Source organism: Kogia breviceps, chromosome 9 (genome assembly GCF_026419965.1).
Source record: "Kogia breviceps isolate mKogBre1 chromosome 9, mKogBre1 haplotype 1, whole genome shotgun sequence".
Taxonomy (NCBI): Eukaryota; Metazoa; Chordata; class Mammalia; order Artiodactyla; family Physeteridae; genus Kogia; species Kogia breviceps.
In genome coordinates, this window is record NC_081318.1 from 87372114 (window position 1) to 87387677 (window position 15564).

General features: G+C 38.0%; 1 protein-coding gene across 2 annotated transcripts in view; it reads right to left on the minus strand.

The window, feature by feature from the left end:
• PTPN12 (protein tyrosine phosphatase non-receptor type 12) overlaps window positions 1-15564 on the minus strand; it is a 90094-nt gene that overhangs the window by 61919 nt on the left and 12611 nt on the right. Inside the window, exon 2 of one of the 2 annotated variants that reach the window (XM_059074958.2) lies at window positions 8557-8590. The exons of the other annotated variant lie outside the window; for it this stretch is intronic. Coding sequence (XP_058930941.1) covers window positions 8557-8590 — 34 coding nt within the window. The remainder of the gene's footprint in view (window positions 1-8556; window positions 8591-15564) is intronic. 2 annotated transcript variants of the gene reach the window in all.

Sequence of the window (15564 nt, forward strand, 5' to 3'; positions counted from 1 at the left end):
TGACACTCTCTGGCTATAAGACACTGAATTAATTTAACCTGTGTCTCATCCTCTGTGATCTGAGGATAATACCTACTACTCTCACCAAAGAGCCTGGCATGAAAAAATTGGCTCAATAAATGTTAACTATTACTATTGAGTAATTACTGAAACTCTTTAAATGTTATTTGCTACTATAGATTTCTTTCTTTCTTTAAATAAAACCTTTCTTAGATCAGAGATCAAAAGGAGTCACATATTCTAGGCTAATTTGTTTACTTGGGAGTGTTGAGTATTTTAAAGCATGCTTCATTCATACTGTCAAATTTGCGCATGCTTCAGAGTCACCTGGAGGCCTTGTTAAAAGGAGGATTGCAGAACCCCACTCTCAGAGTTTCTGATTTGGTAGGTCTGGGATGCAGCCTGGGATTTTGTATTTAATGAGTTTCCAGGTGATGCTGCAGCTGCTGTCTGGGGGTTGTGCGTAAGAACCACTGGTATAAGGTATGTTCAAGAGGAAGGAGTATGGTGATCGACTGCAAGGAGGAATGGATGTTGATTTTCAAGAATTCTTAGATTCCTCTGGATTTTATGTACATACTGGCAGCACTGACAATTTCTGAAAAGTGATTAAGGATTTTTCTTGAGAGGAGGAGCACGGATTAGGGATGAAGAAGGAAAAATGTAATTATCAAGTAGCAAAAAAAGGGATGGGGAGGAGATCACTGTTCAGCAGCAAGTGGGAGCAAAAAAGCCACACCACCAAAAACAAAAGTACTTAAATGAAAGAATTAAAAGGGTTTGAGGGAATTCCCTGGGGGTCCAGTGGTTAGGGCTCGGCACTTTAACTGCCAGAACCTCAGGTTCGATCCCTGGTCGGGGAACTAAGATCCCACAAGCCGCGCGAGGCGTGGCAAAAAAAACAAAAAACCAAAAAAACCCACAAAGTTTTGAGATTAAATTCTAGATAAACTGGGAGGTACAGCAAACAAAAACTCCTTCCTAAATCTCTTAAAACATCAGAATAATACAACAATGTACAGATCTGGTAGCCCTTGACACCAGCAGTATGTAATTGGTAAACAAAACAAAACACCATAAAAAGATGCTTTCGAGATTCGACTTTTAAAAATTATCATGATAATCATCTTTCTGTGTCTTTGTGTATGCTCTTTCTTTGCTTCTTAGTGGTCATTCCACTCACATACCTCCAAATCTTATACATCTTTTAAGTCCTAGCTCCTTCAGAGTTTCTTACTCCCCTCATGCAACAATAAACTTTCCCTTCTGAGTTCTTTTTAGACTGTATATGTACTCTTTTTTTTTTTTTTTTTTTTTGCGGTACGCGGGCCTCTCACCGTTGTGGCCTCTCCCGTTGCGGAGCACAGGCTCCGGACGCGCAGGCCCAGCGGCCATGGCCCACCGGCCCAGCCGCTCCGCGACATTTGGGATCTTCCCGGACCGGGGCACGAACCCGTGTCCCCTGCATCGGCAGGCGGACTCTCAACCACTGCGCCACCAGGGAAGCCCCCAGTCTTTCTTGAACACTCCCTTCCTCATTGCTCCCAGTTCCCAGCACTTAGTAGTCAATAATATTGTTTTATTACCACTTCTGAAAAGTATTTACAGTCTAATGTCTCACCCATTAGACTATAAAGCTGAAAGAAGAGACGGGACTATCTTATTGTACTTTACAGCTAGTGCAATGCAAATCACATTAAAATGGGTGACTTCAAGAATTGTTTAATTAGCCTTCTCAGATAAGTCACAGAGATGTCTCTAATACATTAGAATTTGTGATGCAAACAAAAATGGAGTTTAATATGCACTGTTTTAAAGTTCCAAACAAATTACTTTCTCTTTATTTCTTAAAAACACAGAAGTTTTATTCCCCAATCCTAAATCAATAACTGATTCTCAGAGGCCCCTAAAGTCACATGCAATATGACTATCCTCTTTAAGGTATCCAGTTGTGTGTCAAGATTTGGTTCTTTAAAAGGGTAGAACAGTTCCCTTGTTTATCTGAGGACCAAAGCTAGTGACAATGTGTTTGCGACACTTGTTGAATCTCTCCAGTCAAAGAGTGAACTGTCTACTCAGTTGTCACTGGGTGTCTCACAGGCATCACAACCATGTCCAAAAACACCACCATTCAATAGCTGCTCAAGCCTCAAAGCTGGGAATCATCGTGATTCCTACCTCTGCCTCCCCTCACCCCCAACATCCAGCCAATCCATCAGCAAGCTGTGTTAGCTCCACCGCTAAAACTTATCTAATTCTCTTCATACTCACCAAACAGACTTAGAATTCAGAATAAATGTAGACAGGAACAAGTGTTAAATTTACTTGTTGGCTGGATTTTCAATCAGGACAATTAAGAAAACAAATGGACAGAAAAGTAGTAGAGCTAAAATAAAATTAAGCTAACTCAAACTCTTTTTGTATAAAATGGCCTATAAATAAATATTGGAGCTCAAGCCTTCTCGTACTCTGTCACTAGGCCACACACTACTGCCCCAAATTCCTGAATGTCATTAACACTTAAAAAACAGCTTCATCACAGGGAGATCACCTCTGTGCTTTGTGACCGCCTGGGGGGGTGGGATAGGGAGGGTGGGAGAGAGGGTGATGCAAGAGGGAGGAGATGTGGAAGCATGTGTGTATGTATAACTGATTCAGTTTGTTGTAGAGGGAAAACTAACACACTATTGTAAAACAATTATACTCCAATAAAGATGTTAAAAAATAAAAAAAAAAAATTAAAAAAAAAAACAGCTTCATAAGACACTAATTTTAGTAAATATGCACACACTATACAAATCCAAACATTACCTTAAAGTGAAATAAAATGGAATTACCTCAAGCTTTAGAGTTACACTGTAGCAAAATACATGAAAATCTATATAGTACTGCTTTTGCCATTGCTCTGAAATATTTCTGAGGCAAATACTGGAAAATCCATCTGAATTTTAAAAGGCAGGGCGTTTGGCACACAGTTGGCACACGGTAATAACTGTGAAATGAAAAAATTCATCTGGTTTTATGCCTGAAATGTTAACTCCATCAGTCACCAAAGCCCCTCAATCGTAATACTACTGAGCTAATCCAACCACACAAGGTGGATGATTACCAAGACAAAATAAATTTTTTTAAAACCTCAAATACAAAGTAACAGCAGCAAGTAGTAAAATCAGAGTATAATTTCCACCAAACATGTACTATCTCTAACTTAACTGGCTGTTCTTAAATCTTTACAAATATATTTATATAAAAATATGTATGCCTCTAATAATAACTGTTACAAGCAACTAAAATAACTAACGGGTCTTTCAACTACACAACCGCAATGTTTACCTTTAGGTGCAAAATATGAAACTGACTTTCAAAATTCATCTTTCTATCTTTGCTCACGCTTTACCTACAGCTGCATGACAGACTAAACTGTCTGCCATTCTTCTTCAGAAATGCATAGTGCCTTCTCATTAAAGCTAAGTCAGGGCTGATACTAAAAGGACATACTTTGAAGTAAACAGGGGCCAATCGTACCAGTCTTTGGGTATTAATAAGAGTAATGATTTTTACTCTTTGATCATCCTGATTTCGGTGCTTCAGTTATTTTCCTAGTAGTCTACCCAGCAAACTCCTCGCTTCTTTCTAGCTCAGTACAGATATCATCTTGCTGCAACATTCCCTGAGAATAGTCCTGGCACCCAATCCCATCTTCCACTTCCTCCCATACTGCTTTTCCTCATCTCTACCCACAGCACTTGCGATATACCTCTCCATCTAGGACATCTCCCAATGTACAATAATTATTTATATGTGCACATATACCATCCCTGATAGAACATGAGTTCCCTGAAGATGCGGACCATATCTTCTTACTCTATTAATACCAGCTACTACAATCATAACCTGTGACAAACTGCAGCAAGTCAGTATACTCTTTAGGTTTTCTCAGGTGGTTATGTTCAGAAGAAATGGATGCAAATCAGAATTGACCAGTAAACTTAGGAAATGATTTTTCTCTCACTCCTTAAATTTCATTACCACTTCACAGTGAGACAGCTTTGAGTCAGAGAAGCTGGGGTTCAATTCCTAGTTCCATCAAATAACAGCAAAGGAGATCTCCTCAACATAGTAGCTTTATAATCCTCCCTGAATAGATGAAGCAATGGATCTTCATTTTGAGTATTCGTTTTTAAATAAAACTTTGCACTACAGACTTTATATTTTAAAACAATGAATATGGCAAACCATAAAAGTTTTTACGAAAAAAGGTAATAAAAAAATTTCACAGCAAGACTATAATCGTTTTTTGCACACCCTAGACAACAAGCAAATGGTTTCCTTTTCTTAAAGGAAAGCCTCCTGTTCTCTGGTTTGAAAAGAAAATACAGTACTTTCTCAAGATCAAAATATTAGGAGGATATAATCCAAGTTTATCCCCTCCCTACCTCTGGGCTATATTTATTATGGACAAAAAGTAGAATCCTATTTTAACTAAGAGGACAATACAATTGTTTTGTTAATACAGCAAATGGGGGAAAATAAGTGTTCCCAGGTTTATTTTGTTTCTACTCACAAAGCCCTCAACTTCTCTTTAATCTGTTTCATCATCCTTTATCTCATGTCCCTCTAACTATTTAACTCATGTAACCACTGGTTCCACATTTTCCAGGGCAATCCCAACTTCAAATATTTTGTCCCAGTGTCCCCACAGCAAATTGCTCAAAAATTCCAAAACCTGGGTATTACTACTATGGCCTCTGACTGTGGCTCCCTTTATCTAGTTATGTGTCTGATTTAAGGAAACATGATCACTATAGTGCTCTTTACCCTTTAGATTCCACCGAGGAATACTCTGCCAAGCCCAGACTCTCAAAGTATTCCAAAGTAATCCGTCACTAATCTCCTTATTCCAAAATATATAATATAAACATACAGTGAGCTTGAGAATACCGAGTCCCAGGTTTAACACATTCAGTTATAATAACATCAACTGTCCAACTAAAAAAGAAAACAAAGAAGACCCCTCAAATTAATAGCATGGATGCACAATTCTTATTTTCATCTTTGCAAAAATGTAGCACAGGAAGAGTCACCTCTGCAGTTTAAGAAACTAAATTCATATCTGCCACTATATGGAAATAAATAATTTTTTGCTAGGCCAGACTGCCACAAAGCTGTGGTCAACAGACCAAACTTTTAAAGAGAAACCTATACTTCCTGGGGAACCATTAACTCCTGAACCCCCTGAAAATTTCACTCTTCCCTCTACCACTTATACTGAAAAACTACTTTCATGAAGTCAACAATAATCTCCAAAAGGCATCAAAACCAAAAGCCTCAGTTCCTATAAAGTATTTAACAGATGATGACCTCCTTTTAAAACTCCTTTCTTCAATTTCATGAAACAAGTGTCTCTTGATTCTCCTCTAACCCTTTCTGATCCTTTGCATCCAGCCCCTTAAAGCATGTGTTCTCTCTTGAACTATCCTCTCCTCAGATTTTGTCTTTCAGCAAGTTTATCTCCTGACTCCATGCCTTTAACCATTACATTTATGACGATCCCCAAATCTGTATTTCTGCTGACTTTTCTCCCCAGTTCCAGTTCCATATTTTTTTTAAGATTTTTTTATTAGTTTATTTGTATTTATTTTTGACTGTGTAGGGTCTTCGTTGCCGCGGGCGGGCTTTCTCTAGTTGCAACGAGCAGGGGGAGCAGGGGCTACTCTTCGTTGCGCTGCGCGTGTTTCTCATTGCAGTGGCTTCTCTTGTTGCACAGCACAGGCTCTAGGGGCGCGGGCTTCAGCAGTTGTGGCTCGCAGACTCTAGAGCACAGGCTCGGTAGTCGTGGCGCACGGGCTTAGTTGCTCCGCGGCATGTGGGGTCTTTCTGGACCAGGGCTCGAACCCGTGTCCCCTGCGTTGGCAGGCGGATTCTTAACCACTGCGCCACCAGGGACGTCCCTGCTTCTGTTTTATGTTTTGGTTTTTTGGCCGCGCGGTATGTGAGATCCTAGCTCCCCGACCAGGGATTGAACCTGCACCCCCTGCATTGGAAGGCAAAGACTTAGCCACTGGACTGCCAGGGAAATCCCTCCAGTTCCATATTCAAACTGCTTACGGAACATCCACAACAGCAACTCAAACCTAACTAGATAAAAAGAAATTCACCTGCTTCTATGTCCCTTTTTATTTCCGTGGCACCTCTGCCCCCCTTAACCATTCAGACTTAAAAACGTCCTAGTAGTTTTGGACTCTTCCCGTTATATGTCCACTTGCTTCCTCGCACATCCAGTCAGTTTCAGGTTCTGGTGAGTCCACCTCGGTAAACATCTCCCAAACCTGGCCCTTAACTTTCCAGTCCCACTACCAATGAAGAAAGACAGTTGTTTTAAGTATAAGATGATAGGTAACTTAATTTTCTTTCCTTTAATTATATTGTCTTTTCAATTAAAAATAAAAAGACTTAAGAAACGCTTTGTTGTTGTTGGTTTGTTTGTTTTTGCCACGTTGTGGGGCATGTGGGATTTGAGTTACCCGACCAGGGATGGAACCCGTGCCCCTTGCATCGGAAAAACAGAGTCTTAACCACTGGACTGCCAGGGAAATCCCTCCAGTTCCATATTCAAACTGCTAGACTGCCAGGGAAGTCCCAAAGAAACCCTTTGAATGACTGAGGAAAAAGAGAAAATTTGGTGAGCATGACAAAATAGTATAATAAATAAATAACTAATTAATGTATGTATGTCAAGGAGTAGAGACAGAAAAAAATGCATTTATGCTCATTAAACCATGCATATAAAGCACCATACCCAACATCTAGCATAGGGCAGGCCTTTAAATATGTAAAGACTGAGATGACCATATAAGATTAACAGATGAGGAATTTTAGGGAATATTTTAATTACCTGCCTCAGATTAGTTGACTTGTTATTGAAACTAGCAAATACCAAAATATCTTTATTTCTATACTCAAATACTATCTGATTTTTTTTTCTTAAAGAGCATTTTAATCTTTTTGTGTGTACCCTAAGATTTGATGCCATACCACAGTACAATACTTGAGACCACACTGTTCATTACCAGCTACAGTTTCTTTTTAAAAATTCAGAAAGCAATTTTCAACTGTATATTGCAAGTCTATTTGAGGCTGCATTAGACAAAATAAATTATGGGCCAAATTCCGGAATGGTACAATAAATTGTCATTGATGTTCTCCCTAATCATTCCATTATGGGTCTACACAGAGATCACATATGTCCCATGATTTATTCGAAAGCTTGAAAATTACCTGGCAAACCAGACTTAACTTTACAAGCCATATTTTTGCAACTTCCCATTCCACTCCCCAAGTCTAGTAACACATAAGGAATTACTATTTAGGGATCTGCTGGGCCCATTTTTCCTATCAATGCATAAAAATGCTTTAATATAAGGTATTTATGTTTTTTAAAAGATAAAAAATTAAGTATAATAAAGGATGTGCTTTCACATAATCATTTCGTTTTTCAAAAAGAAGGGAAGACCAAGTAGAGATAAAGTCAGGGTAGGGTGGCAAACTTTTGTTTATAAAAATTAAGTTTTAAATTCTTAATAGAGACACAGTTTGGCAACTACTCAAAAGGTTAAATATAGAGTTACCATATGACCCAGCAATTCCACTCCTAGGTATATACCCAAGAGCACTAAAAACATACGTCCACACAAAAACGTGTACACAAGTGCTCATAGTAACACTGTTCATAGAAGCCAAAAAGTGGAAACAACCCAAATGTCCATCCACTGATGAATGAATAAACAAAATGTAGTCTAGTCATACAACAGAATATTATTTGGCCACAAAAAGGAATAAAGTGCCGATACATGCTCAGCTGATAAATCTTGAAAACATTATGCTAAGTGAAAGAAGACACAAAAAAACATGTATTATATAATTCCATTTATATGAAGTGTCCAGAATAGGCAAATTTATAGTTAGAAAGTAGATTAGTGGTTTCCAGGGTGCTGGAGTGAAAGGGAGTGAGGTATGACTGGTAATGGGTATGGGGTTTCTTTTTAGAGTGATGAAAAAGTTCTGAAATTAGATAGTGATAATTTCCTGCAAAAAGTATTTCATCCTGGCATTATATTAGACTTGGTCCGGAAAAGGCCAGATCACACTACTGTGAAGTTATGTGCACCCCAAGTTACCAAGGGCATGATTTTGTCTTCGAATATCTCTTTGTAATAACGATAAACAGTGCTCCTCTTTCATATAACATACAAAAATCAAACAAAAAGCCAAACTTCAATCATGATAAAAATTAGGATCTACTTACATATAATTATCAAGATTTCTGCAAGAAATCTTGCACATAACTTCCTACCCCAAGTTACCAAGGCCATGATTTTGTCTTCGAATATCTCTACCTATATAGTTGTTTGCCCTAACCACTAAAGAGGAACCAGCTAGTTGTTGGTAAGTGCCATTACAGTGTCTCAGATTACCAAGCCACACAATATTCATATAACATTAGATAGCTCTGCTCAACTCATGAATTAACTGTTACGATTTTCAAAAAAAACCTACTTTCTCAGCTTGCTGACATACTGGATCTGGACACCTATAATAAAAGGAAAAAGTAAGATTCAATTATCACCTTCATGAGGATGACTGGTCTTATATCATTTTTCCTAATCTACTCTATGTGTCAGGTATTCTTTTAGGTGGTACAGATATAGTGGTGAATAATATATTGCCCTCAGGAAGCATATATTCCAAAAGTAGATCTTGGTCATAAAGTATTTATCATTCCTGCTTCTTCTATCCATCATTTGTTTACAGGTTTTATCCCATCACTACAATCACTGCTGCCACCCAAGATAATAATTTTCTGTCTTCCAGAGATAATCTTTTATATTTTTCTTTATTCCTTCAAAATACCTAGTATCTTCCATGTATCACATATTCAGTAAAGCATGGCAAGTCTTTTAAACAAAATGGGCACTGACACCATATTCAGAGCATCACATAGTCAATGAATTGGCACCCTTCTATCACATTTATAACTTAGTTCAATAAGCTGAGATAACAGAGTTTGTATAACTTGAGAGTATACATTTAAAATGCTACTTGAAATTTGATCCTTGTGGTTTACCATCATACTGACATATGAAACTGATAAAAAAATGAAGTGCAGGGGCTTCCCTGGTGGCACAGTGGTTGAGAGTCCGCCCGCCGATTCAGGCCACGCGGGTTCGTGCCCCGGTCAGGGAAGATCCCACATGCCGCGGAGCGGCTAGGCCCGTGAGCCATGGCCGCTGAGCCTGCGCGTCCGGAGCCTGTGCTCCGCAACGGGAGAGGCCACAACAATGAGAGGCCCGCGTACCACAAAAAAAAAAAAAAAAAAAAGTGTAATTTAAAATAATTTATTTAAAGTAATAATCCCCTTGTCCTAAATAACATACCTGAAGACACTTTGTTTTTGATTTGCTTCTTTATTATATTACCTACAATGTCAAGGAAAGTTTTCAATCTTTTATCACCAGGGGGAAAATGTACAGAATAAATGGGTGCTAATACACACATATAAAAACCCATCAACATATTCTTAGAGATGAGGTATATATGTGTGCCTATGTATACACATACATACATATAATTTAAATAGGTAATATATAAAATTTAAGTTTAAAATTTATACAAGCAATGCATGCAAATGCTAAAACATTCAAACCATAATGTCAAATTGTGCCATGGGTTCCTAAGACCACCCGCAGGTTCAGTGATACATGAGGATGACTCACAGCACTATCTCTACCGTCATATTCACAGCTATGATTTATTACGGCTGAAGTATACAAAGCAAAAGCAGCAAAGGGAAAGGAGCATGAGGCAAAGTCCAGAAGAAACTAGGCACACGGTTTCAAGAGTCCTCCCCTAATGGAGTCACACATGACCCACTGAATTACTCCAGCAATGAGCTGTGACAGCACTGGTGAAATGCTGTCTACCAGGGAAGCTCATTAGAGACTCAGTAGCCAGAGTGTTTATTGGTGGCTGATCATACAGGTAATCTCTGTCTTAGCAGGAACCAAATTCCCAGATTTCCATAAGGAAAGTAGGTGTTTAACAAAAACTATATTTGTACAGTAAAGGCAAAGGGAGCCATTCTTATCATGGAATGATGGGAACCCTCCCCAAAGTCCAAGAGTCCAGACCCCAGCCAAGGGCCAATCTTGCAAGTAGGCCTTTCTGAGGATAGCAGTCACAGGCTTGTTAACTTTTTCTGCACACAATTATAAATGAAAAAGTAATCACCTCTCCTCCATGTATCCCTCCCCTTTGAAGTAACCAACCATGTTAAGCCTCTTTATTAATAGATATTTTATATACTGTTTCACAAAAAATTGCTGTAACTAATATACTTGGACATACTATTTTACACACATATGCAAATATTTTAAAGAAAAGATTCCTAGAAGTTGACATGATGGGTCAAAGAGTATACACATGATCAATTCTATTAGAAGTGGCCAAACTGCTGTCCAAAAAAGGCCTTACCAGTTTACTTCCTTTTTTTTTTTTTTTTGGTGGTACGCGGGCTTCTCACTGTTTTGGCCTCTCCCGTTGCGGAGCACAGGCTCCGGACGCGCAGGCTCAGCGGCCATGGCTCACGGGCCCAGCCGCTCCGCGGCATGTGGGATCCTCCCGGACCGGGGCACGAACCTGCGTCCCCTGCATCGGCAGGCGGACTCTCAACCACTGCACCACTAGGGAAGCCCTACCTTCCTATTAACAGATCTAGAATACTAGTTTTTCTCTATCCTTGCCAACATTTGCTATTATCAATTTCTGAAATGCCATGATTATCAATTTTTGAATTTCACCAAATATGGTGGAATCTGATAGACCCCCTCAAAAGTTAACATTAATTAATTTGTATTTCTCTGATTATTGAATAGGTTGGTGACTTTTCCTCCATGTTTAAATAATTATTTGCATTTTTCTTCTGTTAATTTTCTTAGCATTTGTTAGTTTTCCTATTGGAGTGTTATATATAGAAGCTACTTATATATTTTAGATAATAATCCTCCAACTGTTTAATGTGGCTAAAATGTTTTATCTCAATCTACTGCTTATCTTGCATTATCTTTTGTATTATAGGTGTCTTTCATTTTTATGAGGTCAAATTTGAGCTTTATTATTATAATATTTGTGCTTTAAATAAACACAAGTCAGGATAATTCAGACTGGCTTTGTCCCTAAATGCTTCACCAGTCTCTTTACACTGGCAAACTGACTCCTTTAGACAACTATTACATTAAAAAAGTTTACCCAAATATGGTGGATCCTTTTTGAACTTGCTTATTTTAAAATAAAATGAAAAACTCTTATAATTCAGCTACCATTTTAGACTACAAAGTGAAGTCTCAGGCAAAGCAGTATTCTCTTGCATCACTTTGTGAAGTGACAATTCTTAGGTACAAGCTAATTTCTAATAGGATGAGGCCATTAGGGTGACTTGGTACTTCACTGTCAGCGTGACTTCTCTGAGACACACAAAACCTCCTGTAATAATATTTAATGTGTAGTGTGGGTACACTGGCAATCTCTGAGAGTAAAATATTTTAAAGCATATCCCCTATAATCAAATAACATTTATTATTTAAATTATAAATCTTCTGCTGGCTAGAACATTTAATGAATGACAAAGACCAAATCTACTTTTACCTCTGAAAAACTGATTTAGCAATTATTCTAAAAATTCATACTATTTTTAACCAATTCCTTGTTTATTAAGCAGAAGTCTTAATACTTATAAATTCACCAACAGCCCTACTATATGAGTTATTTCTATAAATGTTCTTTTTGATTGTGCTTATTTAGTTAATAATGCTAATTGCTGTTCCCTGAAGTCTCTTCTTTATCCCCACCTTTATTTGTTTGCTCATAGGGTTCCCTCTACTTATAAAGTCCCTCCACCAAAATTCACCTATCCATCTAGGCTCATTTTGAAAGCACTTTCTTATTAAGCATTCCATGATTCTCCTAACAGTATATGATTTTTCCTTTTTAAGAATCCTCATTTAAAAAAGAAAAAAAAAAAAGAATCCTCATTGCACAACAACGTGAATGTACTTAATGCCAATGAACTGTACACTTAAAAATGGTTAAAACATTGACTTTTGTTATGTACGTTTTTACCACAATAAAAAAAGTTGCCCCCCCAAAATAGTAGAGGGACTTCCCTGGTGGCGCTGCAGTTAAGAATCCACCTGCCAATTCAAGGGACACAGGTTCGATCCCTGGTCCAGGAAGATCCCACGTGCTGCAGAGCAACTATGCCTGAGCACCACAACTACTGAGCCCACGCTCTGCAACTACTGAAGCCTGTGCGCCCAGTACCCATGCTCCACAACAAGAGAAGCCACCGCAATGAGAAGCCCGTGCACCGCAACAAAGAGTACCCCCACTTGCCACAACTACAGAAAGCCTGCATGCAGCAACAGAGAACCAATGCGGCCAAAAATTTTTTTTTAAAAAAAGTATAGGATGCAAGGTAAACAGTAACACAAGGGTTGGTGGTAAGAGGGGAGAAATGGGAGAAGGGATCCAGGGTTAAGAGAGGAGGGGAGGGCTTCCCTGGTGGCGCAGTGGTTAAGAATCCACCTGCCAGTGCAGGGGACACAGGTTCGATCCCTGGTCCAGGAAGATCCCACATGCCGCAGAGCAACTGGGCCCGTGAGCCACAACTACTGAGCCTGTGTGCTGCAACTGCTGAAGCCCATGTGCCTAGAGCCCGTGCTCCACAACAAGAGAAGCCACCACAATGAGAAGCCCACACACCGCAATGAAGACCCAACACAGCCATCCATAAATAAATAAATAGATAATAAAAATAAATTTATAAAAAAGAAAAAAAAGAGAGGAGGGGAGAATAATAAACCAAAACAGTACATTTATTAGCTTTCTGAGCAATCCTCACTCCTTTCCCCAACTTCTCTTTTCCCTGAAATGTCTACAGCAGATTTACCTTTCAGGATAACTCATATATGATAGGATTTCATAGACAGGGGTAATTTTCCGACTGCTTTAAAAAAATAACATAAAATCCATTCAAAAAAATTTTAATGCATAATAATACTATCCCCTACACCTGTCATATGGTAGACTGATCATATTAATAGCCTGATTTTCAACTCTTCCTATATTAAAACCACAAGTGACTTCACAGTTCTTCCAACTTAAAAGGTGTAATTTATCTCCCAACCCCTTGAAGTTGATGTGGCATTATAACTTGCTTTGGCCAACAGGATGTGAGAACATTTTGGAACATATTCAAAATTAGATATGGCATAAACAATATATGGTTTGCAAACAAAACATGGCTTGTAAACAATATAGAAACTGGCATATAATAAAGCAACAACAGAAAATTAAATGTGTTGGTTAAATATTCATCTTATACTTCTGGTTTAGATTAAATTGCATTTTCCAAAAATACCTTAAGAATAATCTACCTGCCATCACATGAATGCAGAGCATGAGAAAATATCAATTTTATTATTCTTTGAAACTCTTAAGCAGCATTAGAATAATTCATGTCACTGTAGTCTATTTTACAAGATTTGCAAGATTCTCTCTTATTTTTAAATATCCAATATTCAATTATATTTCCCTTAAGACCTAAGAGCATGAAAAATAGAAGGTATGCTGCATCTGAGCCAATAATAGAGGAGAGAGACTAAAGAGGTAGGTGAAAAACTAGGTATAAATGATGCTTCAACATCAAGGGCAGGAAGGACTTAAAAAAAAAAAGTCAACAGTGCTAAATGCTAAAGAGGCAACAAGAAAGCTACGTATTACTACTATAAAGTATCTACTGGATATGTCCAGGAGATCTAAGGCAACCATAGTAAATGCAATTTCAGCAGAATGGTAGCGCTTGAAATCAGCTTACAGTGGGGGTTAAAGGAATAAAGAGGCCAAGAAAGTAGAGCTAGCCACTGCCCACCTAATTACTCATTCAAGGAAGCTTAGTTTAAACCTTCATTTTACCATTAATAGTTTCTTTGAATGCTGTCTTTCACACCAAAAAAAATTTCTAGTTTTTGAACTATTAAAATACCCATCCTCTTTACTTTTCCATAAAATGAAAAGATCAAAGCATCTGGTATACTGAACATTAAAACTGTGCTTCTTACTTTAATAATTAATCTTCTACTATCTAAATTATAAAGCAATGAAAAAAAATTTGTTATTTTGTACAACATCTAATAATGCCAGTGAATGGGTTTAGAGATATTTGAACACATTCAATTTCTTCAAATAGTTGCAAAATCCTATTATTAATACCCACCTACTCTGTGTTCCTCCTTGGCATCTACATATAACGTATTTACAGCACTAGAAGTAAAGGATTACAAACAACTAGGCATAAATTACAGGAAATTTGTAAAGTACACAGTGCATCCAGATTTATCTCTTAACACCCATTAACGAATCTTAGGCACAAAGAGGCCAATGGACAGAGTAGATAGAGAAAGCTAAGAAGACAGAGGTTCACAGGCAAGCAGATACACAGCACAGACAGAGGCACACTGACAACCAGGCAAACACAGTATTACAGCACTTAGGTTTTAGATGATCCAGGAACTACAGTTAGATTTATTTTACTAATGTAAAATCTATTGTGAAGAAAATACATTAGTCTTTCAGATAGTGATAAATTTCAGATACATATTCAGAGAGAGAATAAGAAAATGACAATATACTACTTTGATAAAATTGATCTTTAGAATTACACTTCCTTGCAAGAAGGTAATATTCTGGTTCCATATTTTAACACTGAAAAATTACAACTTAAATCTTAAGTACCATAAATATGCAGCTTATAGATTATCTTAATTTTATAGTTTCTACACAGAAACCTTAAAAGTTTGACGTTTAATATGTACTGAATATGTGAAATAACGCTCTGCCAGAGCCAACCGAATGTTCTCTCAACTCACAAGGACTCCTTATGCTTCTTTTTCCCTTCTCTGAAAGAAGGTGGGTGGAGTTTATTTGGGGCTGAAACCTTAAAATAGTTAAAAATTTTTTTATTGTTTTGCTTCAAAACGAATACACTTTGGGCTACCTGCCTAGTTAGGGAACTTTTCTCTTTAAGAAAAGTACCTATCAATCACATCTGAACAAGTTCCCCACCTTGGTCAACTCTACACATTTATACTACACAATACCCATTTCACCATGGCAAGTTGATTGATGTGATGTGAACTTCAGGAATGTGAAAGTGAGATAGAGCAATTCTAGTCATAATGAGTCCTTCCCCTAAACTGACATAAAGTGAATGAGATAGGTTAGATCACCGTAAGGGATGCCTTTATTCAATAGCAGGTGCAGCCCCAAACAGTGAAAGTCAAATGCAGATAGCTAAGAGTAAAGCAGGTGCACAGAGAAGCAAAGACAAGTATCCAAGCAGCCCTAGATAGACACAGAAACTGAAAAATATGGAGAACCACAGAAAGACAGAGGGGCTGAAATGAAGTCACCCAGGTTACGGATGGCTCTCTATTTCTTGGTTCCTGTCCT